Below are 27,544 nucleotides of genomic sequence, written 5' to 3'. Positions count from 1 at the left end.
CTTACAACACGCATGGCTTATGGAGGAAGAATTCTGTTCCACTTCCCCATGGAGATAAGAGGAAATAAACAAGAACAAGAACTAGCAAGAAAATAGAAGAAAGCACACAGGGGTGTGTGTATATATGCTTGTACATGTATGTGTAGTGTGACCTAAGTGTAAGTAGAAGTGGCAAGACGTACCTGAAATCTTGCACGTTTAAGAGACAGAAAAAAGATACCAACAATCCTACCATCATGTAAAACAATTACAGGATTACGTTTTACACTCACTTGGCAGGACGGTAGTACCTCCCTGGGCGGTTGCTGTCTACCAACCTACTACCTATAATATACATACATTTATATATATACATATATATATATATATATATATATATATATATATATATATATATATATATATATATATATTTATATATATATGTATATATATATATATATATATATATTTTTTTTTCAACAAGTCGGCCGTCTCCCACCGAGGCAGGGTGACCCAAAAAAGAAAGAAAATCCCCAAAAAGAAAATACTTTCATCATCATTCAACACTTTCACCACACTCACACATTATCACTGCTTTTGTAGAGGTGCTCAGAATACAACAGTTTAGAAGCATATACGTATAAAGATACACAACATATCCCTCCAAACTGCCAATATATTTTTTTTTTTTTTATTATCACACTGGCCGATTCCCACCAAGGCAGGGTGGCCCGAAAAAGAAAAACTTTCACCATCATTCACTCCATCACTGTCTTGCCAGAAGGGTGCTTTACACTACAGTTTTTAAACTGCAACATTAACACCCCTCCTTCAGAGTGCAGGCACTGTACTTCCCATCTCCAGGACTCAAGTCCGGCCTGCCGGTTTCCCTGAACCCCTTCATAAATGTTACTTTGCTCACATTCCAACAGTACGTCAAGTATTAAAAACCATTTGTCTCCATTCACTCCTATCAAACACGCTCACGCATGCCTGCTGGAAGTCCAAGCCCCTCGCACACAAAACCTCCTTTACCCCCTCCCTCCAACCTTTCCTAGGCCGACCCCTACCCCGCCTTCCTTCCACTACAGACTGATACACTCTTGAAGTTATTCTGTTTCGCTCCATTCTCTCCAAATGTCCGAACCAGAGAATATATATATATATTACAGGTAGTAAGTTGGTAGACAGCAACCACCCAGTGGGGTTTACCTGGAGTTTACCTGGAGAGAGTTCCAGGGGTCAACGCCCCCGTGGCCCGGTCTGTGACCAGGCCTCCTGGTGGATCAGAGCCTGATCAACCAGGCTGTTGCTGCTGGCTGCACGCAAACCAACGTACGAGCCACAGCCCGGCTGGTCAGGAACCGACTTTAGGTGCTTGTCCAGTGCCAGCTTGAAGACTGCCAGGGGTCTGTTGGTAATCCCCCTTATGTATGCTGGGAGGCAGTTGAACAGTCTCGGGCCCCTGACACTTATTGTATGGTCTCTTAACGTGCTAGTGACACCCCTGCTTTTCATTGGGGGGATGTTGCATCATCTGCCAAGTCTTTTGCTTTCGTAGTGAGTGATTTTCGTGTGCAAGTTCGGTACTAGTCCCTCTAGGATTTTCCAGGTGTATATAATCATGTATCTCTCCCGCCTGCATTCCAGGGAATACAGTTTTAGGAACCTCAAGCGCTCCCAGTAATTGAGGTGTTTTATCTCCGTTATGCGCGCCGTGAAGGTTCTCTGTACATTTTCTAGGTCAGCAATTTCACCTGCCTTGAAAGGTGGTGTTAGTGTGCAGCAGTATTCCAGCCTAGATAGAACAAGTGACCTGAAGAGTGTCATCATGGGCTTGGCCTCCCTAGTTTTGAAGGTTCTCATTATCCATCCTGTCATTTTTCTAGCAGATGCGATTGATACAATGTTATGGTCCTTGAAGGTGAGATCCTCCGACATGATCACTCCCAGGTCTTTGACGTTGGTGTTTCGCTCTATTTTGTGGCCAGAATTTGTTTTGTACTCTGATGAAGATTTAATTTCCTCGTGTTTACCATATCTGAGTAATTGAAATTTCTCATCGTTGAACTTCATATTGTTTTCTGCAGCCCACTGAAAGATTTGGTTGATGTCCGCCTGGAGCCTTGCAGTGTCTGCAATGGAAGACACTGTCATACTACCGTCCTGCTAAGCGAGTGTGAAGTGAAAGCCTGTAATTGTTTTACATGATGGTAGGATTGCTGGTGTCTTTTGTCTGTCTCATAAATATGCAAGATTTCAGGTACATCTTGCTACTTCTACTTACACTTAGGTCACACTATGCATACGTGTACAAGCTTTCGTGACTACTCACATTATCAAGAAACAATGAAAGTAGAGCATCAGAGGAAGGTATATAAAGGGCTAGACCCCTTATATACCTTCCTTTGATGCTCTACTTTCATTGTTCCTTGATAATGTGAGTAGTCACGAAAGCACTTGGAATTTCTCTATTCTTTCACAGTGGCTGTTTTGCATATACATATATATAGATATATACATGTGTATATAAGTGTAAGTAAGTGTGTGTGTGTGTGTGTGTGTGTGTGTGTGTGTGTGTGTGTGTGTGTGTGTGTGTGTGTGTGTGTGTGTGTGTGTGTGTGTTTGTGTGTGTGTGTGTGTGTGTGTTTGTGTGTGTGCATTTGTGTGTTTGTGTGTGTGTGCACAAGACATTTTTTTGGGGGGTAAAAAAAGTGAGCCATATATGCAGGAAAATACGTGAAGTATATCTGGAGAGGGTTTTGGGGGTCAAAGCCCCTCCCAGCCTGGTCTGTGACCAGGCCTCGAGTTTTTCGCATGTGTTTTTTCCGCAGCTGTCTGAGGAGTACACAAGCAAGGTGAGAGCATCTGTCAAGACATTGTTGCACATTCTGGACGTCGGCGTGTCAAAGGGAGATGAGACCGGCGACTACTCGGTTTATACGGGACTCAGCGGGCAAGTGCTATTGTACCTCCGCCTCGCGGAGGTTATGGAAGATGATGCGTACCAGGAGGTAAGCTGCACAATCGTGTAAATAATAATAATAATAATAATTATTATTATTTAAATAAATTTAATAAATTTAACCCTTAAACTGTCCAAACATAAATCTATGTTTGCCCGCGTAATGCTCCAAACGTAGGTCTACATTTTTTTTTTACATAAGAAACAATATAAAATTGGACGTAGATCTATGTTCGGGGCGCAATGTGTGTGAACGTAGATCCACGTTTGGACAGCTTAAGGGTTAAACAAGACATGGAATGTACACCTACTGTCTGACTTACGACCTGCTCGACTTACGACCACTCGACTTACGACCACTCGACTTACGACCACTCGACTTACGACCACTCGACTTACGACCACTCGACTTACGACCACTTGACTTACGACCACTCGACTTACGACCACTCGACTTACGACCGTGTTTTTTATGCCAAATTTCTGGGAAATAAACAAGTATTTGTGTTGTACACAGTGTTTATCCTAAACCTTACAGTATAAAATACAGTACTAACAACATAAAAAGTAAAGTAAAACATGAAATACCAAAATAAAACAATAAAATAAAGTCATTACAAAAATGTTTTGTTGATATTCAGTAGTAAAGTTCGACTTACGGCCATTTAGACTTATGACCGGTGTTGCGTACAGGGCCACTATTTAAGCCTGTTTAGCCCTTTCTTGCAACAAATAAACAGGATTGAATATCCTGTTCTAGACGAAATCATTCAAGGGTTCAGTAGTAAACAATCACAATGGTTCTTTCCGGTTTTTTATTAAGTTTCTTAATAAACGATAGAAGGTTTTTATATTAACTTTAAAAAGGTCGCACCATAAAACAGAGTACTCATGAAATTTACACTTAAGTTCACTTAAAAGATAATACACAGTATTATCTTGATTATAGTACTGAACGGCTCTAGTATCATAACACCTCTTCACATAGTAACACTTTACTTAACTCAACCCAAATAAGACAGAAGACGTAACACTTCAATAATAATTCACTCTTATTCACTTTCATAATATACTAAGTGAGATTAGGAATATTTTACACTTAGAGGAATTTTGAGGCGAGTCTGTCTCCCATGACTTTTTCACCGTCCTCTTTGAACCAATACTGCTTAAATTCACTCCTAGCAGAGCTAGGGACAATCACCAGCGTCTCCAAAACAGCAACACACACTTCATCCGAGACGTTTCTGTCAGATACCGTCCGAGGTACTGGAGGGTCACTAGGGAACCTCATGTGGGACCAGAAGTTTAAATCCAGGAATCAGGGAGCTTCCCTCACGAGAGGTGAGGAAGGTAAGAACTGAACTCTGTGAGGCTTTACCAGCCCACTTTGTCTCGGTCGGAGCAGGGGTCGAGCAGCTCAAAACACCTACTGGTGCTTGGCCAGGTCACCAGCAGTTGACACTAATTAAATGACCTACCTAAATACAAAGCTAAGTAATACAACCAGATAACATTATAAAGTCGAGTAAATCCATTTTAGCTACTAATGGAATTACTCCTGAATATAATATTAAGTGAAATAGCAAAAATGACATGTAATAGTATACCATTGTGATAATAAGAAGAAAATGAACAAAATGAACAAAAGGGTGTAACACCGGTTTCTCGGAACCGAACTCGGTCGTAAGTCGGATGGTAGGTGTATTTATTGCAAATGATTTTGTGAATGGGGCACACAGTGGAGGTTATTGTGGATGATTGTGTGAATGGGACACGCAGTGGAGGTTATTGTGAATGATTGTGTGAGTGAGACACGTGAGTATTGTTCTTTTATACATACAGTGGACCCTCAGCTAGCGATATTAATCTGTTCCTGAAAGCTCATCGTTAAATGAAATTATCGTTAGCTGAATTAATTTTCCCCATAAGAAATAATGGAAATCAAATTAATCTGTGCAAGACACCCCAGAGTAGGAAAAAAAAAAATTTTTTACCACATGAAATATTAATTTTAATACACACAAACTGACACTTACCTTTATTGAAGATCTGGTGATAATTGATGGGATAGAAGGAGGGGAGAGTGTGGAAGTTGTTAATGTTTAGAATGGGAATCCCCTTCCATTAGGACTTGAGGTATCAAGTCCTTTTCTGGGGTTACTTCCCTTCTTTTAATGCCACTAGGACCAGCTTCAGAGTCACTGGACCTCTGTCGCACAACATATCTGTCCATAGAGGCCTGTACCTCTCATTCCTTTATGACTTTCCTAAAGTGGGTCACAACGTCGTCAGTGTAATAGTCACCAGCACGGCTTGCAATAGCTGTGCCACTTTGCACACATTTCCTTAATCTTTGAGGTAGGCAACTTCTTCAATTTCTCTCTCCCCTCCTCCGAAGCAGTTTCCTCAGGTCTGGCTTCTTGCTGTTGAAGATGATCTAGCAGCTCATCAGTGGTTAGTTCTTCATTGTCCTCCTCCACCAACTCTTCCACATCCTCCCCACTAACCTCCAACCCCAAGGACTTTCCCAATGCCACAGTTGATTCCACAACTGGCATACTCCTCTCAGGGTTAGCCTCAAATCCTTCAAAATTCCTATTGTCTACACATTCTGGCCACAGTTTTTTCCAAGCAGAGTTCAAGGTCCTCTTAGTCACTCCCTCCCAAGCCTTACCTATAATGTTTACATCATTGAGGATGCTAAAGTGATATCTCCAAAACTCTCTTAGAGTCAGTTGAGTTTCTGTGGTCACTACAAAGCACTTTTGAAACATAGCTTTTGTGTAAAGTTTTTTGAAGTTTGAAATGACCTGCTGGTCCGTGGGCTGCAGGAGAGGAGTGGTATTGGGAGGCAAAAACTTAACCTTAATGACGCTCATGTCCCCAGAAAGTCGCTCTGCCAAGTCTGAAGGATGACCAGGAGCATTGTCTAATACCAGGAGGCACTTAAGGTCCAATTTATTTTCCAGGAGGTAATTTTTCACAGTGGGGGCAAATGCATGGTGTAACCAGTCATAGAAAAAGTCCCTAGTGACCCATGCCTTACTGTTTGCCCTCCACAGCACACACAAATTAGCCTTGAGGATATTCTTTTGCCTGAACGCTCTGGGAGTTTCAGAGTGATACACCAATAAAGGCTTCACTTTGCAATCACCACTAGCATTAGCACACATCAAGAGAGTAAGCCTGTCTTTCATAGGCTTATGTCCTGGGAGTGCCTTTTCCTCCTGAGTAATGTAGGTCCTGTTTGGCATTTTCTTCCAAAACAGGCCTGTTTCATCACAATTAAACACTTGTTCAGGTTTCACTTCTTCACTGTCTATGTACTCCTTGAATTCCTTCACACATTTTTCAGCCGCTTTGTGGTCCGAACTGGCAGCCTCACCATGCCTTATCACGCTATGAATGCCACTACGATTCTTAAATCTCTCAAACCAACCTTTGCTGGCCTTAAATTCACTCACATCACCACTAGTTGCAGGCATTTTTCTAATTAAATCGTCATGCAACTTCCTAGCCTTTTCACATATGATTGCTTGAGAGATGCTATCTCCTGCTATCTGTTTTTCATTTATCCACACCAATAAGAGTCTCTCAACATCTTCGAGTACTTGTGATCTCTTATTCGAAAACAAAGTTGCACCTTTTGCAAGAACAGCTTCCTTGATTGTCATTTTCTTGGCCACAATAGTAGCGATGGTTGATTGGGGTTTGGTATACAACCTGGCCAGCTCCGAGACACGCACTCCACTTTCGTACTTAGCAACTATCTCTTTCTTCATATCCATGGTAATTCTCACCCTTTTTCCTGTAGGGTTGGAACTAGAAGCTTTCTTGGGGCCCATGGTGACTTACTTTGCAGGTGCAATCACTAAAAACGCTGTGATAATATGAAATATTCCAATTGTATGCGTGGATGCGACCGCACTGGCTGGCTTGTAAACACTGGCACCCACGGGACAACTGAGGAGCACTCAGGCCACACATGGACGTGTCTCGAACGAATCACGTTGAGTGAGTTTTTTAGCGTTAGCTGAGGCAAAATTTTTGCATTAAAATGTATTGTTGGCTGGATTTAACGTTAGCTGATGCCATCGTTAGCTGAGGGTCCACTGTATTGTTATCCCTTCTACCTTCATTTGAAGGTAATTTTGAATGCAGTGTTGTGGGCAGTGTATGGGCAGTGTGTACCTTATTATACCACTGTGGCAACATGCAAAAAAAATTGAAATTAACGACATCAGCAAATTCCATTTTTGACGTCCGGTGTCGTTCTGTTTCGTTGCAGAAAGCGAAGACGCTGGCGGACAGGGCGCTCAGCAAGCTCAAGGGTCGCAGGGTCTCCTTCCTGTGTGGTGACAGCGGACCTCTTTCCCTTGGGGCTCTTATATACCACAAGAACAACATAGAAGAGAAAGTCAACAACTATCTCAAAGGGTGGAATATTTTTCTATATATCGTTTCTTTCTAAGGCAATTCTGTCTGTTGTTCTATCTTTGTTTGTCTGTCTCTGTTTGTCTTTGTCTCTCTCTCTCTCTCTCTCTCTCTCTCTCTCTCTCTCTCTCTTTTTGAATGTAAATGTTGCAAATGCGACTGTGAAGTTACTTCCAAAATTGAATAGAGGGCTTTATCAGGGCGTTTCCATTCGTCTTTTAATTTTTGATGTGCCTTTTTAAGCATAAAAAACTCCACTGTTTTGAGGAGCTTTTATAAAAGAGGTGACTGTATTAATAACAATAATAATAATCATAATATAACAGTGGAACCTTGGTTTTCGTTTTTAATTCTTCCCAGAAAGTCTGACGAAAACCAAATTCGACGAAAGCCGAAGCAATATTTCCCATAAGAAATAATGTAACTCCAATTAATCCTTTCCAGATACCCAAAAGTATTAACAAAAAATACATTTTATAGAGAATAACTAAAGTTTTACATACAGAACACAATGAGAAATAAATATAAGGGACTAATGAAATGGATAAATGAGCATTTAGCTTAACCTTTACCTTTATTGAAGACGTATGGCGTATGGAAGACGGTGAGGAGGGGAGAAGTTATTGTTTGGAAGGGGAATCCCCTTCCATAAGGACTTCAGGTATCAAGTCCCTATCCGAGGTTACTTTCCTTCTTTCTCTTTTACTGGCACTAGGACCAACTTGAGAGTCACTGGACACCTGTCGCACAAAAAATCTGTCCAGAGAGGTCTGTTTCTGGCGTCTCTTTAAGATTTGTCTAAAATGGGACAAGGCATTGTCATTGAACATGTTGCAGACACAGCTTGCACCAGCTTTGTTAGGGTGATATTTCTCCACAAAACTTTGCAACTCATTCCACTTTGCACACATGTCCTTAATCACTGAAGAAGGCACAGTCTTCCCTCTCTCTTCCTCCTCCTTTGAAGCAATTTCCTCAACTGCAATCTGTTGCTGTTCCAGTTGAAGGCGTTGCAGCTTTTCAGTGGTTAGCCCTTCCCTGTGGTCGTCCAACAACTCTTCCACATCCTGGCCACTCACATCCGACCCCATGGACTTCCTCAAAGCCACAATAGATTCCACAACAGGTGTAGGGTAATCAGGGCCAGCCTCAAACCCTTCAAAATCCTTCTCTTGGACACATTCTGGTCATAATTTCTCGCTTTCTTTATCTAAGGGCTGGCACTTGGAACTTTCTTTGGTCCCATGGTGGCTTATTTAGCAGTTGCATTCAATAAACAAGCACAAAAAACAATGGATTATTATGAAATGTTTTGTATGAAAGTGCAGGGTAATCTCACTTGACGAGAAGCAAAGCCAGGCTGACCTAGAATGCGCGCGTGGGATGTTTTGTGTGGGTGCGGGAAGGCAGACAATAATAATAATAATAATAATGATACTACTCCTACCACTACTACTACCACCACTGCTACTACTACCGCCACCACTACTACTACTGCCACCACTACTACCGCCACCACTACGACTATCGCCACCACTACTACTACCGCCACCACTACTACTACCGCCACCACTACTACTACCGCCACCACTACTACTACCGCCACCACTACTACTACCGCCACCACTACTACTACTACCACCACTACTACAACTACCACTAGTACTACTACTACCACTACTACTACCACCACTACTACTACTACCACCACTGCTACTACTACCACCACTACTACAACTACCACCAGTACTACTGCTACCACCACTACCACCACTACTACTACTACCACCACTGCTACTACTACCACCACTACTACAACTACCACCAGTACTACTGCTACCACCACTACCACCACTACTACTACTACCACCACTACTACTACAAATAATAAAAAAAGCCTGTAATAATAATACATAGTTGTTTTTTCTTTCAGAATCAAAAAATTAAAAACCGATGTATTGAACATCAAGTCAGAGCTGCCAGACGAACTCCTCTATGGAAGAGCTGGGTACCTCTATTCTCTTCTTTTTATCCAACAGAAGGTCAGATATTTTTTAATTTTTTGTAGTAATTATTTGTTCGAGGCTTGATAAATTAGTTTGGGCCTTGATTAGTGCAAATAACGAATCATCCCAAGTAGTCGCAAGATTCAGATTCGCACTATTCAAATTATGTTTGATTTTTGCACTCAATTTAAAGAGTTTGGGGGAGAAAAACGAGCATTAGTTAACCCTTAAACTGTCCAAATGTAGATGTATGTTTTCACTGCCAGTGCTCCTAGTATTTTGACAAAAAACAAAAGATTTTTTTTAATTAAAGAGGACAATTTTCTGTATGTAATAAGACCCAAAAAAAATTTTTTAGTATCAGTACTTACCGAGATATAAGACCGCGAAGTTGGCTCTGGATGCTCACCTGATGGCAACATCGAGTCCTGCCCCTTGCTGGAGTGTTGCCGATATACCTTTTTTCCTCGTTTTTATTTTATATAATTTCTATGTTCTGATAATTACAATTTACAGTAGTTCTTGTGATTTCATAGTCAATCTTTGTTCTGACACTAATATTAGGTAATGAAATAGTACTCAAAATAGTACTCAGAATAGTACTCAAATAGACACAAACACACTGACAAGTGGAGATTTTCACCTGTCTTGGTCATTTACTATTGTCTAGAAATATATACGAAGTATTTATAGGTCTCAGCAATGTTTTAGGCATGCTAGAGTATATATGAAACTCCTTGAAACTTGGTGTTAAGACGAGTGCACTGCAAACTGACAAAATTGTGGTCACACGATTGCAAACAGGCCATGAAATGGATGGGGTTTGAATCCACCCATTTTGTGGTTTGTGAATTCAAAATTGAATAACACATGTATTTTGAATCCATTTTGTGGGATGAAATTGTTGCAAATTCACTCGAAAAGGTGCATTCAGAACTCGCAGAATCATGTTATCGTGATTTCATTAGTTCAAAATTAAATAGCACATATTTTGAAGGCCATTTCATGTACTGTTGAATTTTTGATGCATTCTTTCGACTGCATTGAAAGAAATGCCATTTGTTCCCATATTTGCTCATTCCTAGTATACACATCCATAATATCCATATCTTCCTTTCATAATTACTCAGATTGGCAAAGATGCAGTTGATGATAAATTGATTCGCTCGGTGGTGACGGCAATGCTAGACTCAGGACGTGCGCTTTCACGCAAGTTGAAGTGCTCGGCGCCTCTCATGTACCAGTGGCATGAGAAGCGCTATCTCGGAGCCGCCCACGGCCTTATTGGCATACTCTTCATGCTTTTACAGGTAATATAATAATAATAATAATAATAATAATAATAATAATAATAATAATAATAATAATAATAATAATAATAATAATAATCTTTTATTTCTACATGTACAAGGTACAGTGGACCCCCGCATACCGTTGGCCTTACATAACGTTAAATCCGCATACCGATACATTTTATCGCTAAGATTTTGCCTCGCATACCGCTAAAAAACCCGCTCAACGCTGTTCGTCCGAGATGCGTCTAATGTGCGGCCTTAGCCAGCCTCAAATGTTCCGCCGGTGGCATTGTTTACCAGCCAGCCTCCGCGGTAACATCCAAGCATACAATCGGAACATTTCGTATTATTACAGTGTTTTTGGTGATTTTATCTGCAAAATAAGTGACCATGGGCCCCAAGAAAGCTTCTAGTGCCAACCCTACAGGAATAAGGGTGAGAATTACTATAGAGATGAAGAAAGAGATCATTGATAAGTATGAAAGTGGAGTGCGTGTCTCCGAGCTGGCCAGGTTGTATAATAAACCCCAGTCAACCATCGCTACTATTGTGGGCAACAAAAAGGCAATCAAGGAAGCTGTTCTTGCCAAAGGTTCAACTGTGTTTTCGAAACAGAGATCGCAAGTGATGGAAGATGTTGAGAGACTCTTATTGGTGTGGATAAATGAAAAACAGATAGCAGGAGATAGCATCTCTCAAGTGATCATAAGTGAAAAGGCTAGGAAGTTGCATCAGGATTTAATTAAAAAAATGCCTGCAACTAGTGATGATGTGAGTGAATTTAAGGCCAGCAAAGGTTGGTTTGAGAGATTTAAGAATCGTAGTGGCATACATAGTGTGATAAGGCATGGTGAGGCTGCCAGTTCGGACCACAAAGCAGCTGAAAAATATGTGCAGGAATTCAAGGAGTACATAGACAGTGAAGGACTGAAACCTGAACAAGTGTTTAATTGTGACGAAACAGGCCTGTTTTGGAAGAAAATGCCAAGCAGGACCTACATTACTGAGGAGGAAAAGGCACTCCCAGGACATAAGCCTATGAAAGACAGGCTTACTCTGTTGATGTGTTCCAATGCTACTGGTGATTGCAAAGTGAAGCCTTTATTAGTGTATCACTCAGAAACTCCCAGAGCGTTCAGGCAAAAGAATATCCTTAAGGTTAATTTGTGTGTGCTGTGGAGGGCAAACAGTAAGGCATGGGTCACTAGAGACTTTTTCTATGACTGGTTACACCATGCATTTGCCCCCAATGTGAAAGATTACCTAACTGAAAAGAAATTAGACCTTAAGTGCCTCCTGGTGTTAGACAATGCCCCTGGTCATCCTACAGACGTGGCAGAGCAACTTTATGGTGACATGAGCTTCATTAAGGTGAAGTTTTTGCCTCCTAATACCACTCCTCTCCTGCAGCCCATGGACCAGCAGGTTATTGCAAACTTCAAAAAACTGTACACAAAAGCTCTGTTTGAAAGGTGCTTTGTAGTGACCTCAGAAACTCAACTGACTCTAAGAGAGTTTTGGAGAGATCACTTTAATATCCTCAATTGTGTAAACCTTATAGGTAAGGCTTGGGAGGAAGTGACTAAGAGGACCTTGAACTCTGCTTGGAAGAAACTGTGGCCAGAATGTGTAGACCAAAGGGATTTTGAAGGGTTTGAGGCTAACCCTGAGAGGAGTATGCCAGTTGAGAAATCCATTGTGGCATTGGGAAAGTCCTTGGGGTTGGAGGTTAGTGGGGAGGATGTGGAAGAGTTGGTGGAGGAGGACAATGAAGAACTAACCACTGATGAGCTGCTAGATCATCTTCAACAGCAAGAGGCCAGACCTGAGGAAACTGGTTCGGAGGAGGGGAGAGAGAAATTGAAGAAGTTGCCTACTACAAAGATTAAGGAAATCTGTGCAATGTGGCTGAAAGTGCAAACCTTTATGGATGAAAATCACTCTCACACAGCTATTGCAAGCCGTGCTGGTGACTATTACACTGACAATGTTGTGAAACGAGAGGTACAGGCCACTATGGACAGATATGTTGTGCGACAGAAGTCCAGTGACTCTGAAGCTGGTCCTAGTGGCATTAAAAGAAGAAGGGAAGTAACCCCAGAAAAGGACTTGACACCTCAAGTTTTAATGGAAGGGGATTCCCCTTCTAAACATTAAGACTCTCTCCTCCTCCCATCCCATCAATCATCACCAGATCTTCAATAAAGGTAAGTGTCATGTAATTGTGCATGCCTTTTTCAGTTTGTGTGTATTAAAATTAATATTTCATGTGGTAAAAATGTTTTTTTTTCATACTTTGGGGTGTCTTGCACGGATTAATTTTATTTCCATTATTTCTTATGGAGAAAATTCATTCGCATAACGATAATTTCGCATAACAATGAGCTCTCATGAACGGATTAATATCGTTATGCGGGGGTCCACTGTATATGGGCTTAGCTGACATCAGTGACATACTACTATACAGTTGAACCCCCATATCTGCGGGTATGGTTTCCGCGGTTTTGGTTATCTTCAGTTTACCATGGCCTGAAGTTAAGCCTTAATTTTGTTTAACCCTTAAACTGTCCAAATGTAGATATACGTTGACATGCGGCAGGCTCCGAACGTAGATCTACGTTTTTTTTACATGCTTTCAAATGGGGAAAATCAAGGTCGGAGCGCTACGCACGTGAATGTAGATCTACGTTTGGACAGTTTCAGGGTTAATAATGATCCTATAGTACAAAATTAGTGATGGTCGCAGTTCTTCAAGCCTAAGAGAAGCCGTGAAGTGTTTCCCATCGGTGAAAAGGTGTTAATTCTCCGCTTATTGTGAGTAATTTATCAATTAATCGTCAGTTATCAATTATCAATTAATATTCATCATAGGTATGTATGTAAATGACTTTTTTTTTTTTTCTCAACAAACCGGCCGTATCCCACCAAGGCAGGGTGGCCCAAAAAGAAAAACGAAAGTTTCTCTTTTTAAATTTAGTAATTTATACGAGAGAAGGGGTTACTAGTCCCTTGCTCCCAGCATTTTAGTCGCCTCTTACAAAACGTATGGCTTACGGAGGAAGAATTCTGTTCCACTTTCCCATGGAGATAAGAGGAAATAAACAAGAACAAAAACTAGAAAGAAAATAGAAGAAAACCCAGAGGGGTGTGTATATATATGCTTGTATATGTAGTGTGACCTAAGTGTAAGTAGAAGTAGCAAGATGTACCTGAAATCTTGCATGTTTATGAGACAGAAAAAAAGGACACCAGCAATCCTACCATCATGTAAAACAATTACAGGCTTTCGTTTTACACTCACTTGGCAGGATGGTAGTACCTCCCTGGGCGGTTGCTGTCTACCAACCTACTACCTAATGTAAATGACTTGCGTGAGTACAGTGGACCCCCGGTTGGCGATCAGCTCCCAGTGCGACCAATTATGTAAGTGTATTTACGTAAGTGCATTTGTATGTGTATGTTTGGGGGTCTGAAATGGACTAATCTAATTCACAACATTCTTTATGGGAACAAATTCGGTCAGTACTGGCACCTGAACATACTTCTGGAATGAAATAATATCGTAAACCAGGGGTCCACTGTATATTGGGTTCACTACTATCTGCAGTTTTGGTTATCCATAGTAGGTCTTGGAATGTATCCAATGGATACGGGGAGGGGGGACTACTATATTGAAAGCCCCTTGTTATGCACAGCATTTCTGGCAAATTAGGTCACTTTTGTCCCAGGATGCTACCCACATCAGTCCACTAACACCCAGGTACCTATTTTACTGCTAGGTGAACAGTGACAGCAGGTGTGCTAAGGGAACACGTCCTAATGTCTCCACCCATACCGGGGATTGAACCACGGACCCCAGTGTGTGTGAGCTAAGTGCGCTACCAACCCAGCAATATAATCATAATCACCTCTGGTAGTCCCTTCACCAGATAAACATTCACCGAGATGAATAAAAATGCAAAAAATTACATATAATAAAAATATATTAACTAAACAATGAAATATTTTTTGAACCGAAGGAATTTTGAGATAATAATAATAATAATAATGATATTAATAATAATAATAATACTTTATTTAAACACGATACAATGTTTATATAAAGGAGAATAACATTTAGGCACACATGCAGAAAGCCTCTATATATGTAAAGTATTTTGGGCAAATTTAAGACTTACAAAAGAGTAATAATGCAGTAACAATGTGAGTAATTTTATACATACACTCACTTGGGTGAGTGTAAGTATAAATTTAGGAGTTACAATGAATACTAGAGAAATGAATATTCTCTGAGTTCATGCTATATAGCTTTTCTCTGAGTTCATGCTATATAGTTTTTATCAAGTTTAACCCTGAAACTGTCCAAACGTAGATCTACGTTCACACGCGTAGGGCTCGAATCGTAGATCTTCGTTTTTTTTTTTACATGCTTTTAAATGTTAAAAAAACGTAAATCTACATTTGGAGTGCTACGCACATGAACGTAGATCTACGTTTGGACAGTTTAAGGGTTAATTGATGAGGAAGGCTTGTCGTACTTCTTGCGGATACACTCCGTTGAATTTCTTATGTACCATTACAGTTGCTGAAACTTGTTCTTGATTACAGAAGACACAGTAAAACCTTGATTTAACGGGTTTTTGGAAATAACAGACAAAGTCCGCTGGGGTAAATTGATTTTGGAAATGATGGACGAAGTCCGTCAGTTACAGAATTGTCCGTTGTTGTCATGATCACAACAAAAAAATTCATCTATCCGCCACTAAAGGTAAATAAAATCTCTGTAATTTTACGTTTTTTACTCTATTTTCAGGTATATATATAACAATCTTCTTTTAACAAACTGACCATATCCCACCGAGGCAAGGTGACCCAAAAAGAAAAGCGAAAGTTGCTCTTTTTAAATTTAGTAATGCATACAAGAGAAGGGGTTACCTTGCTACCGGCATGTTAGTTGCTTCATACAACACACGCCTTATGCAAGAAGAATTCCGTTCCACTTCCCCATGGAGTTTCACTCTGGTATATTTATACATTTGCAATCATGTTTATTACGATTACTTCCATTTTCGATGAATATTACTTTGTGCAGTAAGAGCGCAAGAAACAGATGATATCTTAACAAGCAATATAACCACATTGAATGGTGGTGGTGGTATTATTATTATTATTATTATTATTATTATTATTATAATTATTATTATTATTATTATTATTATTATTATTATTATTATTATTTCAAGCACTTCATTGAGTTCTCAACCTATAATATGAGAAATCGCTAACACACTTGGAATAATCTCCTTGCCAACCTCAACAGAACACATGACCATAACACAAGGCACAGATCACTCTTTGATGTTCCTCGTGTCCATCTCACACTATGCAAAAACTCAATGCACATAAAAGGCCCTAAAATCTGGAATTCATTACCTGTAAATATAAAAGAAACACTACCTGTTTATAAATTCAAGTCTCTACTCAAAGATCACTTACTCACCCAAAACCAAATAAATACTGAATAACTGAACCTTATAAATTGTATATCTTAAATGTTTCTCACAATTATATCACATAAATGTTAAACCTAAAACCCAATCTAACTTTATTATTTTTTAAATACACTACCTAACAGAATCACTACCTAACTGAATGCAACCATATGACCTGTCTTTGTAATACTCACTTGTGCTTTATAGTTATCTGTTTACATTAATGTTTTATCACTGATTTCATCATTGCTTAGTAGCAGCGCTGTATAGTCCTTGTGGCTTAGCGCTTCTTTTTGATTATAATAATAATAATAATCATTGCTTAGTTAATCTTAAGTTAATTTTAAGCCAGCCCGTAATGCTATGCATAGTATAAGTGGCTTTGGCATACTGCTCTTATCTGTATTTTTTTGTACCTCTGTATGTGTGCACAAATTGGAAATAAATAAATAAATAAATAAATTCTGCTTTTCACAGTGGTTGTGATGCTTATTACAGTATATCTGTAAAGTGTATGTATATTACTGTATTTTATATACAGTAGAGTTCTCTAGTATTGTATTTGTTTTTGCTATGGTTTAACATTGTTTTAATGATAATTTGCATTACTGGGTGCTCTTCCCTCCCCCTCCCTATTATTAGTCAGGTAAATAGAGTTTTTTCTAATGTTCTGTCTTCAGTTTTTCAGTATCGTCCACCATCATGTATCTGTAAATGACTTGCCATCACTTACCGATAAACAGACATTGCCGCCACTTACTGATAAACAGACTTGCCATCACTTACCGAACTTGCCGTCACTTACTGATAAACAGACTTGCCGCCACTTACTGATAAACAGACTTGCCGCCACTTACTGATAAACAGACTTGCCGCCACTTACTGATAAACAAACTTGCCGCCACTTACTGATAAACAGACTTGCCTCCACTTACTAATAAACAGACTTGCCGCCACTTACTGATAAACAGACTTGCCACCACTTACTGATAAACAGACTTGCCGCCACTTACTGATAAACAGACTTGCCTCCACTTACTGATAAACAGACTTGCCACCACTTACTGATAAACAGACTTGCCTCCACTTACTAATGAACAGACTTGCTGCCACTTACTGATTAAAAGACTTGCCACCACTTACTGATAAACAGACTTGCCGCCACTTACTGTACTGACAAACGGACTTGCCTTCAGTTTACTGATAAATGAATTTGCCATCAGTCACTCTAGTGATAAACGAACTTGCCGTCAATTACTCTACTGATAAGTAAGGAGACTTACCTCCTCCTCACTTGACACCCACATAAGAGCATTCGTACCACTGGTACCACTGTACAATGGTACCACTGGTACCACTGTACACTGGTACATTGGTACCAATGTACACTGGTACATTAATTTTTTTGGACTTCATAGGTAAATGTTATTCTTTCCGCAGATGCCTCAGCACACCGCCCACCTTTTCCCCCTCATCTGTTCTATGGTTTCTATGGTTTTGCGTTGTCTTTCACAGACCCATCTGCTGACATGTCCACTACCAGATTCACACACTGGCCTCTGAGTTTCAAGACTCATTTGCCATGAGTTTAAACCTTATCCGTTCAGTATTTCACTCCCAGATATCTGAATACATCCATTTCCTCCCCATCCGTTCAGTGGTTCTCTCCCAGATATCTAAATGTATCCATTTCCTCCACATCCACTCGGTGATTTACTCCCACATATCTAAATACAGTAGAGCCCCTGTATCCGCAGTTTCAGTTATCCGTGGTTTACTTTGACCCGAAAATAAACCCTAATTTTGTTTAATAATGAACCCAAAGTGCAAAAGTAGTCTTGGAACGTATCCTCTGTTGATACCAGGGGACTACTGTACGTTAAATTCTTCCACCCATCTTCTAATGTAATACTCAACCTGATTTTGATTACAGTTTGCTGGTATTATTAAAATTTAAATTTCCCGTAGGTAAAGGAGCATCTCACTTCAAAAGAATTGACGGAGATGATTCAGCCAACAATCGACTACTTGTGCAACTTGCAGTTCAGCTCTGGCAACTTGCCTTCATCAATTGGCAATCCAACCGACCGCCTCGTACATTGGTGTCACGGGGCCCCTGGAGCCGTATTCCTTTTTGCTAAAGCCTACCAGGTAATAATGCAGTATAGGTGCCCCTCGACTTATGATGGGGTTAAGTTCCAACGAACTCATCATAAGTTGACAATATCATAAGTCGAATATGAATGTATGATAAATAAATAAGTAAATAACTAACTACAGTCACTGAATACCAGTATTGAAAAGGAAATAAATGACTGTAAGTTTATCCTGTCAATAAATGTACAGTATTGTACAGTATTGTACAGTACCAAAAAAGTTTGATAACTACTGAATGTGCATCACTGTTGCACCATCATAAAGTTCAATTATCGTAAGCCGAACCATCGTAAAGCGAGGAGCAGCGGTATTACATCCATTGGGCAGTGGAGAAGAATCCTTCCTTCATAAGCCATGCTTGTCATAAGAGAAGGTGTTACTAGCACCTTGCTGCCAGCATTTTAGACACCTCAGTGCTATAAAGTTCAAAACTACGTTTTGGTTTCTCAGGTGTTTGGAAATACAAGTTATCTGGAGCACGCCAAGAAAAGTGGGGAGTGCGTGTGGGAGCGCGGCTTGTTGAAGAAGGGTTATGGTCTCTGTCACGGCTCAGCAGGCAATGGTTATGCATTGCTCTATCTCTATCAGGTAAGACTATATGAGTGTTATATAGTTAATCTGATTTCTCTATGCAGGTGGTCCTCGACTTACGATGGGGTTATGGTCCGACGAACCCATCGTAAGTTGAAAATATCGTAAGTTGGATATGAATATGATGGATAACTAAAGTATTCTGAGATCCTCTTTTGCTAAAGAGTTCATGTCTCCATATGGGTTATTATTGCACATGACTGTGATCTGATAAATAACTACTGTCACTGAATAGGTAAATAAACAAATAATTACTGTAACTAAATACAGTGGACCCCCGCATAACGATCACCTCCCAATGCGACTAATTATGTAAGTGTATTTATGTAAGTGCGTTTGTACGTGTATGTTTGGGGGTCTGAAATGGACTAATCTAATTCACAATATTCCTTATGGGAACAAATTCGGTCAGTACTGGCACCTGAACATACTACTGGAATGAAAAAATATCGTTAACCGGGGGTCCACTGTACAGTGGTGCCCCGAGTTTCGGCCATAATTCATTCCAGACGGCTGTTCAAGTGCCGTTACCGAATGAATTTGTTCCCATAAGGAATAATGTAAATTTGATTAGTCCATTTCAGACCTCCAAAATTACACTCACAAAAACACTTACAATAATACACTTACATAATTGTTCAAGTTGGGAGCTGTACAAAACTTGGGGTACCACTGTACCAGTATTGAAAAGTTAGTAAATGAACACAAGTTAGGAACTTGTTGTCTTCTTGCTGGGTAATTACTTCAAGTTCCATCTCCAAAGTAGTTACTTCAAGTTCCATCTCCAAAGTAATTACTTCAAGTTCCATCTCCAAAGTAATTACTTCAAGTTCCATCTCCAAAGTAATTACTTCAAGTTCCATCTCCAAAGTAATTACTTCAAGTTCCATCTCCAAAGTAATTACTTTAAGTTCCATCTCCAAAGTAATTACTTCAAGTTCCATCTCCAAAGTAATTACTTCAAGTTCCATCTCCAAAGTAATTACTTCAAGTTCCATCTCCAAAGTAATTACTTCAAGTTCCATCTCCAAAGTAATTACTTCAAGTTCCATCTCCAAAGTAATTACTTCAAGTTCCATCTCCAAAGTAATTACTTCAAGTTCCATCTCCAAAGTAATTACTTCAAGTTCCATCTCCAAAGTAATTACTTTAAGTTCCATCTCCAAAGTAATTACTTTAAGTTCCATCTCCAAAGTAATTACTTCAAGTTCCATCTCCAAAGTAATTACTTTTGCACCATTGTAAAGTCCAAATATCGTAAGTCGAGGAGCACCTGTACAAATACAAATAATTTATTTATTTTCTGCAATATATTGGTAATGTAGTTTACACATCATGAAATGTTAGTCACAAAACGATTGGTACCTGACTCCGCATTGCAAGTCTGGATTTTTTAAATACCCACGACGGAGGAGTAGGATCGCATGAAACAGGTGATATCTTAACTTGACTCACGAAATCGTAATGACACAATTGCAAACAAATCATACCACGGGCAGGGTTAGAACCAGCGATCAGAGAGTCATTAAACTCCAGACCGGTGTGTTAGCCACTGGGCCAGCTGCGGCTACATTGAATCATATTGTGGCTAGCTGGCCCAGTGGCTAACATATCGGTCTGGAGTTTTATGACCTTCTGATCGCGGGTTCTAACCCCGCCCGTGGTAGGGTTTAGGTGATATCTTAATGTGCCAAAGAAGCACAGTGAAAAAATAGTGAAATTCTTGGAATTTTACATGGTTGGAGTTTTGTTTTTCCCATTAACATTTGTGGCCCCGGATTATTCAGCATCTTACCAGAAGATATCAGAAACACAGCAGAAACAAGTGTAGAAGTCTTCAAGAGAAAGCTGGACAAGGTGCCAGGTCAACCAGGCTGTGATGGATATGTTGGGCAACAGGCCTCTAGAAGCAACTGCCTGATCGACCAGGCTAGCACCAGACAAGCTTGGTCAACGGCTGGGCTCTGGGAGTAGTAACGCTCTTGAAACTCATTAACCCCTAAACTGTCCAAACATAGATCTACATTTTCTTGCGTAGCGCTCCGAACGTAGATCTACGTATTGTTTTACATGCTTTCAAATGGAGAAAATCAAGGTCGGAGCGCTATGCGCATAAACGTAGATCTACGTTTGGACAATTGAAGGGTTAAAGCCATATCAAAGGTATCATGTATGACATGGGGCCGGATTTTTTTGGTACTGTGTACACTCACTGCACACATACCTACTCGCTCATATCTACGCCAAAATTTACCACTCAGGCGTGCCAGTGACTGTCTTTGTACTTAACAGTACAGTGGACCCCCGCATAACGATCACCTCCCAATGCGACCAATTATGTTAGTGTATTTATGTAAGTGCGTTTGTACGTGTATGTTTGCGGGTCTGAAATGGACTAATCTACTTCACAATATTCCTTATGGGAACAAATTCGGTCAGTACTGGCACCTGAACATACTTCTGGAGTGAAAAAATATCGTTAACCGGGGGTCCACTGTATTTTATAACACAAATCTCACATCGTATGTTATGCAAAGAAATAAGAATTTGAATTTGATTTTGAACTCAGTTATATGAGTTCAAAATCATGACATAGAACTACCTGAGGGACCCTGATGTCAGTGATGTAGTTCTACATGACGGGCACTGAAAGAGTCAATATAAGGGTCAATTGGAATCTTGTCCAGTTCTAATGCTATATTTATGTTGTTTTAATCTTAGTTCGAGATTTTTACCAGTTTGACCGTAATAAACTTTATCGCAAATTTTACAAGGAATCTTATAGACACATCCATCAGCATTTTGGGGGGAATTCTTTATCAAGTTTTTTTTACTGTATCAAGATTTTTAAATACAACTTTTATATTAAAAGTCTTAAGAAGAGAAGGCATATCAACCAAGTTTTGATGGTAAGGGAGAACCAACATATTTTTAGTTAAATAAGGCTGGTTGTCCCTTTTTGGTTTGTAAAAAGTATTTCTAGCAATTTTAAAAGATTTATCAATTACGTTTCTTGGGTATTTCAAATCATTATCTATTTCATAAATTTTGGATATTTCCTCATCTATGAACTCTGGACTACAATATCAAAGTTGTATTTAAAAATCTTGATACAGTAAAAAAACTTTTGATAAAGAATTCCCCCCAAAATGCTGATGGATGTGTCCTTAAGATTCCTTGTAAAATTTGTGATAAAGTTTATTACGGTCAAACTGGTAAAAATCTCGAACTAAGATTAAAACAACATAAATATAGCATTAGAACTAGACAAGATTCCAATGTTCTATTTATTCATGTGAGAGATTATAACCATCCAATTGATTTTCAAAAAGTTGAGAAAGTTGTATCAAGCAAGTCCATGGTCGACAGGAATATAATTGAATCTTGTTTCATAAAAAGCAGTTTTGACAATAATATGAATATTTCCTTTGGTTTATATAAATTAGATCCATTTATAATTAATAGAATTTGGGAAGAATTTAATAATACATTGGACAAATAATAAATTTTAAAATTCTTAATTCTTGGGTAGAATAGTTTGTTGGTGGGTTGTGTGAAGGACCTGTCTAGTTGGGCCAGCGGGCCTGCTGCAGTGTTTCCTTTCTTATGAGTCGCACGTCAGGTGTTGCTTTGTTGTGGGATGTGATAGTGAGGTGTGGTCTAGACCCTTTATATGCCTTCCTTTGATGCATTACTTTCATTGTTCCTTGATAATGTGAGTAGTCATGAAAGCGCTTGGAATTTCTCTATTCTTTCACAGTGGCTGTTTTGCATATTCTGAAGTCACTTGTTTACTGTGATCTTATTGCATTTAAAAATACGTATATTATTGTAGAAATTGCAATAACGCCAACATTATTCTACTTTCACAGGTGACGAAGGAAGCCACATATTTGTACAGGGCTGCACAGTTTGGCAATTGGTGCCAGGACTACGGCCAGCATGGTTGTCGCACTCCCGACCGGCCGCTCTCGCTGTTTGAGGGTTTGGCCGGCAACATACATTTCCTGGTCGACCTGACCAATCCCGATGAGGCGAAGTTCCCGGCATTTGTTCTGTAGCAAGACACATGCGACCGAAAAATTATAACGCATTGGGACATCAGTTTTACGTTTGTTTTCCTTGCAGACGCGTCGAGAGCTTTGTCTGGGTAATATTTCAGCGAAGGGATGTATTATTTCCACTGAAGAGGCTGCCTGACATGATATTCCTTTTGTCTTTGGTAATACAATAGTCATTTTTGATCATTGTAAAATTATTTCGCTATGTGAAGTAATAGATAGTAAGATAGACATATCTTTCTATAGTGCATATAGTGGTTAATCTTATTTCTATTTATACACAAATAACTTGTACAGTGGTACCCCGAGTTTCGGCCATAATTCGTTCCAGAAGGCCGTTCGAGTGCCGTTATCAAACAAATTTGTTCCCATAAGGAATAATGTAAATTAGATTAGACCGTTTCAGACCCCCAAAAATACACTTACAATAATACACCTACGTAATTGTTCGAGTTGGGAACTGTACGAAACTCGGGGTACCACTGTATATAGAAGAAACTTGTGACGTTTTGGTCCGATTTGGACCATTAACTAGTCACACACTAACACAGGAAGGTAAGGGAGCCAGTTTACATACCGGCTCCCTTACCTTCGTGTGTTAGTGCACGATTGGTCAATGGTTTAAGGTGTATTGAAATTTCATTATGAGTTTCTCTTATGTGCAGGTTATTTATGTATTGTTCCATTCACGGTATTGTGCCTTTTTTGTTCCTAATTTCTATTTCTTTCGTTAATATGGGTATTTCTGTGTTTTAGCTATGTATATGTTAGGAGCTAATCTGAATCGTAGAAATTCTAGCGCTATGGGAAAACCTCGGCCATGATGTATTGTTGTCGCAGTTGGCCGCAGGTGGCAAAATTGCTTTAGTTGTCCCCGTTCTCTGCCCCAAGGACCAGTTTGTTATTTTTCCTTGCTGCATCGATCTTAAAAAAGAGTTGTACATTTATTTGCTGACCTCTAGTACTCGTAAGGTATGTGTGAAAACACTTTTGGGCACCCAGAGTCAAGTTCTGATTAACCTCCAATATTTCCGGTACCCGGGACTGTATCAGTCTTAGTAGATGATGTAGATCTTAGTAGATGTTAATATTCCTTCCGTCAGAGGCAGGTTAGGCTTGGTGCTGTCATCTGGGCTTACATGGCAAGGTTCGTGTGCTCCACCAGTGTATTCACATCAATCTCACGATACAGTTAACTTGAAAAGAGCTAGCACACATGATTTATTTATCCATTTAAGTTAGCATCATTCTAAGGTATTATCCATTTAAGTTAGCATGATTCTAAGGTATTATCCATTTAAGTTAGCATCACTTTAATGTATTATCCATTTAAGTTAGCATCATTCTAAGGTATTATCCATTTAAGTTAGCATCATTCTAAGGTATTATCCATTTAAGTTAGCATGATTCTAAGGTATTATCCATTTAAGTTAGCATCACTTTAATGTATTATCCATTTAAGTTAGCATCATTCTAAGGTATTATCCATTTAAGTTAGCATCATTCTAAGGTATTATCCATTTAAGTTAGCATCATTCTAAGGTATTATCCATTTAAGTTAGCATCATTCTAAGGTATTATCCATTTAAGTTAGCATCACTCTAAGGTATTATACCATTATAAGATATATTTTAATGATAATATAGAATAAATCCCTACTTCCTCTCGAGGATTTAATTCCACTGAGGTTCCACTCTTGTATTTCTCATTTTCAAGTTGTATCAAGTTGTATCAAGATGCATTAAGGTGTATTATTCCTAACATCACATAGAATAAGACAGCTATAGTTGTATTTCTATCTTATTTAGCGTATATAATATAGATTTACCAAAGTAATATGTATGTGCGTGTATTTGTCCTGTATTTTCTTAACAGTGGTGATCTGCCACCAGAGGAGGATGACTCCCACTGGAACATATCCACAGGTCCAGTGGAACACATCCACAGGTCCAGTGGAACACATCCACAGGTCCAGTGGAACACATCCACAGGTCCAGTGGAACACATCCACAGGTCCAGTGGAACACATCCACAGGTCCAGTGGAACACATCCACAGGTCCAGTGGAACACATCCACAGGTCCAGTGGAACACATCCACAGGTCCAGTGGAACACATCCACAAGTCCAGTGGAACACATCCACAGGTCCAGTGGAACACATCCACAGGTCCAGTGGAACACATCCACAGGTCCAGTGGAACACATCCACAGGTCCAGTGGAACACATCCACAGGTCCAGTGGAACCCTTGTATCCATAGATTCTGTATCCATGGTTTACCGAGGCCTAAAAATAAGCCTTAATTTTGCTTAATAATGGTCCCAGACCACAAAAGTAGTGATGGTACAGTTGCTTAAAGCCTAAGAGAAGCTGTGGAAAAAGTGATAATTCTCCACTTACAGTGGAACCTTGGTATGCAACCAGCTCCCTACTTGACCAAACGTGTAGGACCTGCCAGAACTTCTCTGTAAACTATTATGTGTTTCTTCACATTTTTTGGTGTTTTTTTTGTATTTGTATAAATAAGTCACCATGAGGCCTACGACGATTAGTTGTAACAGCCAACCAAACAGAAAATTGGTTGATAAATTAGCAGCTTATAAACCGTATGGCAGGAGAGGTGCAGCAGTCATATGACTGCTGCACCTCTCCTGCCATACGGTTTATAAGCTGCTTCTCCGCTGATATGCCGTATTCTATTCAAGATTGATGGACTGAACACATCGACTGAAGGTTGAGGGACTGATTACCTCATTCTCCTCCTGTTCTTCAAGTTTCTCCTGCGTTTGGACTGATGAAGCCACTGTGTGGCGAAACGTTTCTTCAATAAAGATACCCAAGAGTTGCACATGTGTCTAATTTATCAACATGTCGGTTCTCTGAACCATTCATCTAGAAAATTGGTTGGGAAAAACTTGTTCGATACTCAAACAGAGTGGCACTCGAACAGCCTTCTGGAATGAATTAAACTTGCTTACCAAGGTTCTACTGTATTTTGCTTAAATTATCAGTTAAACTTTATAATAGGTATGTAAAGGAAAAATGACTTATAGGGTTGACTACTATCCAGTGTGTTAGGTATCCATGGTAGGTCTTGAAAGGTATCCCCCTGTGGATATCTTGGGGGGGGGGATATTGTATTCACCCAGTCGATGTCTTGTGGGGAGTGTGTTGACGCTACAACAAGATTACATCGACTGCAGCATCACCAGACCTTCAGAGTGCAGGTGCTGCACTTCCCACTTCCACAACTTGGCTGTTTTCAGTAATTATTCAGCGTTGTGTGAACCTTGTGGGTTAAGCACTTACTTATAATAATAATTATTGAATGATTATTGCAGTGCCTTGCTGACACTCCGACAGCACTAAAAGTCGCTGATCTCCACCTACTCCTGTCTTACTATGCTCACTCAAGCCTGCTGGGTGCTCAAGCCCCTGAGACTCAAAACCCCCTTTACCCCATCCAACTATTTCTGAGATGATCCCTGCCTCTACCTTCCATCCCAAATTTAACTATCTTCATCATGCCATCCATCTCTATCCTCTACACCAGTGCCACATGACCCTAGTGAGTTTAGTGCTCTTAGTTATGATTGTAATATCCTCTACATACCTCAGCTACCTCAGCAACAATTCTTTAGCTCCAAATTAAACCCTCGGTGACCTATTAAGTTAAACGCCCCAAATTCTCTGCATAATATCCACACCAAACGTTGTTCTCAGAGATGACATCTTCGCTGCCTCTATCCTCCTGGCTGCAATGTGTAAATCCCATGCCTCACACCTATATAAAAATGTTTGCTCCTCTATACTCTGGTAGATTCCGTTATTTCTCTCCACAGATAAACTTTTCTTTGACCGTTGTGTCATCACACCATCCGTTTGTGGATTTAATGTTTTTGTAGTACAGTGGACCCCCGGTTAACGAACTTTTTTCATTCCAGTAGTATGTTCAGGTGCCAGTACTGACCGAATTTTTTCCCATAAGGAATATTGTGAAGTAGATTAGTCCATTTCAGACCCCCAAACATACACGTACAAACACACTTACATAAATACACTTACATAATTGGTCGCATTTGGAGATGATCGTTAAGCGGGGGTCCACTGTACTTTTTGTACTGTTTATGTAGTACAGAGGCACATAATGGGTCCAGGAACCCATTATGAGGCACATGATGGCTCCAGGGACTGTACCTTAACATAATGGGTCCAGGGACTGTACCTCAACATTCCAGAGCCACATAATGGGTCCAGGGACTGATCTGACTTCTTTCACTACCTCCCGTGAAATCCCCAAATTTATTAAGACCGAAAATTCCCCAAATTCTCTATAAATCTCATAGATTAGCTGAGAATTATTCCAGCAATGGAAATTCTGACTAAAATCCCCACAAATCTATGCATTTTTGCTCCCAAATTCTCATTTCCATGGAATTTTAGTTGGATTAGGGCTCAGTTTTGTTAATAATAGCAGCGGTGTATGGCCCTTGTGGTTTAGCGCTTCGCTTTTGATTATAATAATTTGTTAATGATAATACTAATATGTAATTTTAAGGAAT

The 27,544-nt window shown here is 39.7% G+C and overlaps 1 protein-coding gene across 1 annotated transcript in view; it reads left to right on the top strand.

Annotated features, from left to right (window-relative positions):
• The window catches only part of LOC128700957 (lanC-like protein 2), a 31,323-nt gene extending 6,500 nt beyond the window's left edge, over nucleotides 1-24,823 (top strand). Inside the window, 8 exon segments of the mRNA XM_070080153.1 lie at nucleotides 2,817-2,996; nucleotides 7,236-7,384; nucleotides 9,315-9,423; nucleotides 10,518-10,697; nucleotides 18,143-18,325; nucleotides 18,782-18,919; nucleotides 22,795-22,822; nucleotides 22,825-24,823. Of these exon segments, the coding sequence (XP_069936254.1) occupies nucleotides 2,817-2,996; nucleotides 7,236-7,384; nucleotides 9,315-9,423; nucleotides 10,518-10,697; nucleotides 18,143-18,325; nucleotides 18,782-18,919; nucleotides 22,795-22,822; nucleotides 22,825-22,904 (1,047 nt within the window). The 3' untranslated portion in view covers nucleotides 22,905-24,823.
• The last annotated feature ends 2,721 nt before the right edge of the window (nucleotides 24,824-27,544 follow it).

Source organism: Cherax quadricarinatus, unplaced genomic scaffold, assembly GCF_038502225.1.
Source record: "Cherax quadricarinatus isolate ZL_2023a unplaced genomic scaffold, ASM3850222v1 Contig176, whole genome shotgun sequence".
In the NCBI taxonomy this organism is placed as follows: domain Eukaryota; kingdom Metazoa; phylum Arthropoda; class Malacostraca; order Decapoda; family Parastacidae; genus Cherax; species Cherax quadricarinatus.
Note: the sequence above shows the minus strand (reverse complement) of the source record. Positions and strands in the feature narration are given on the sequence as shown.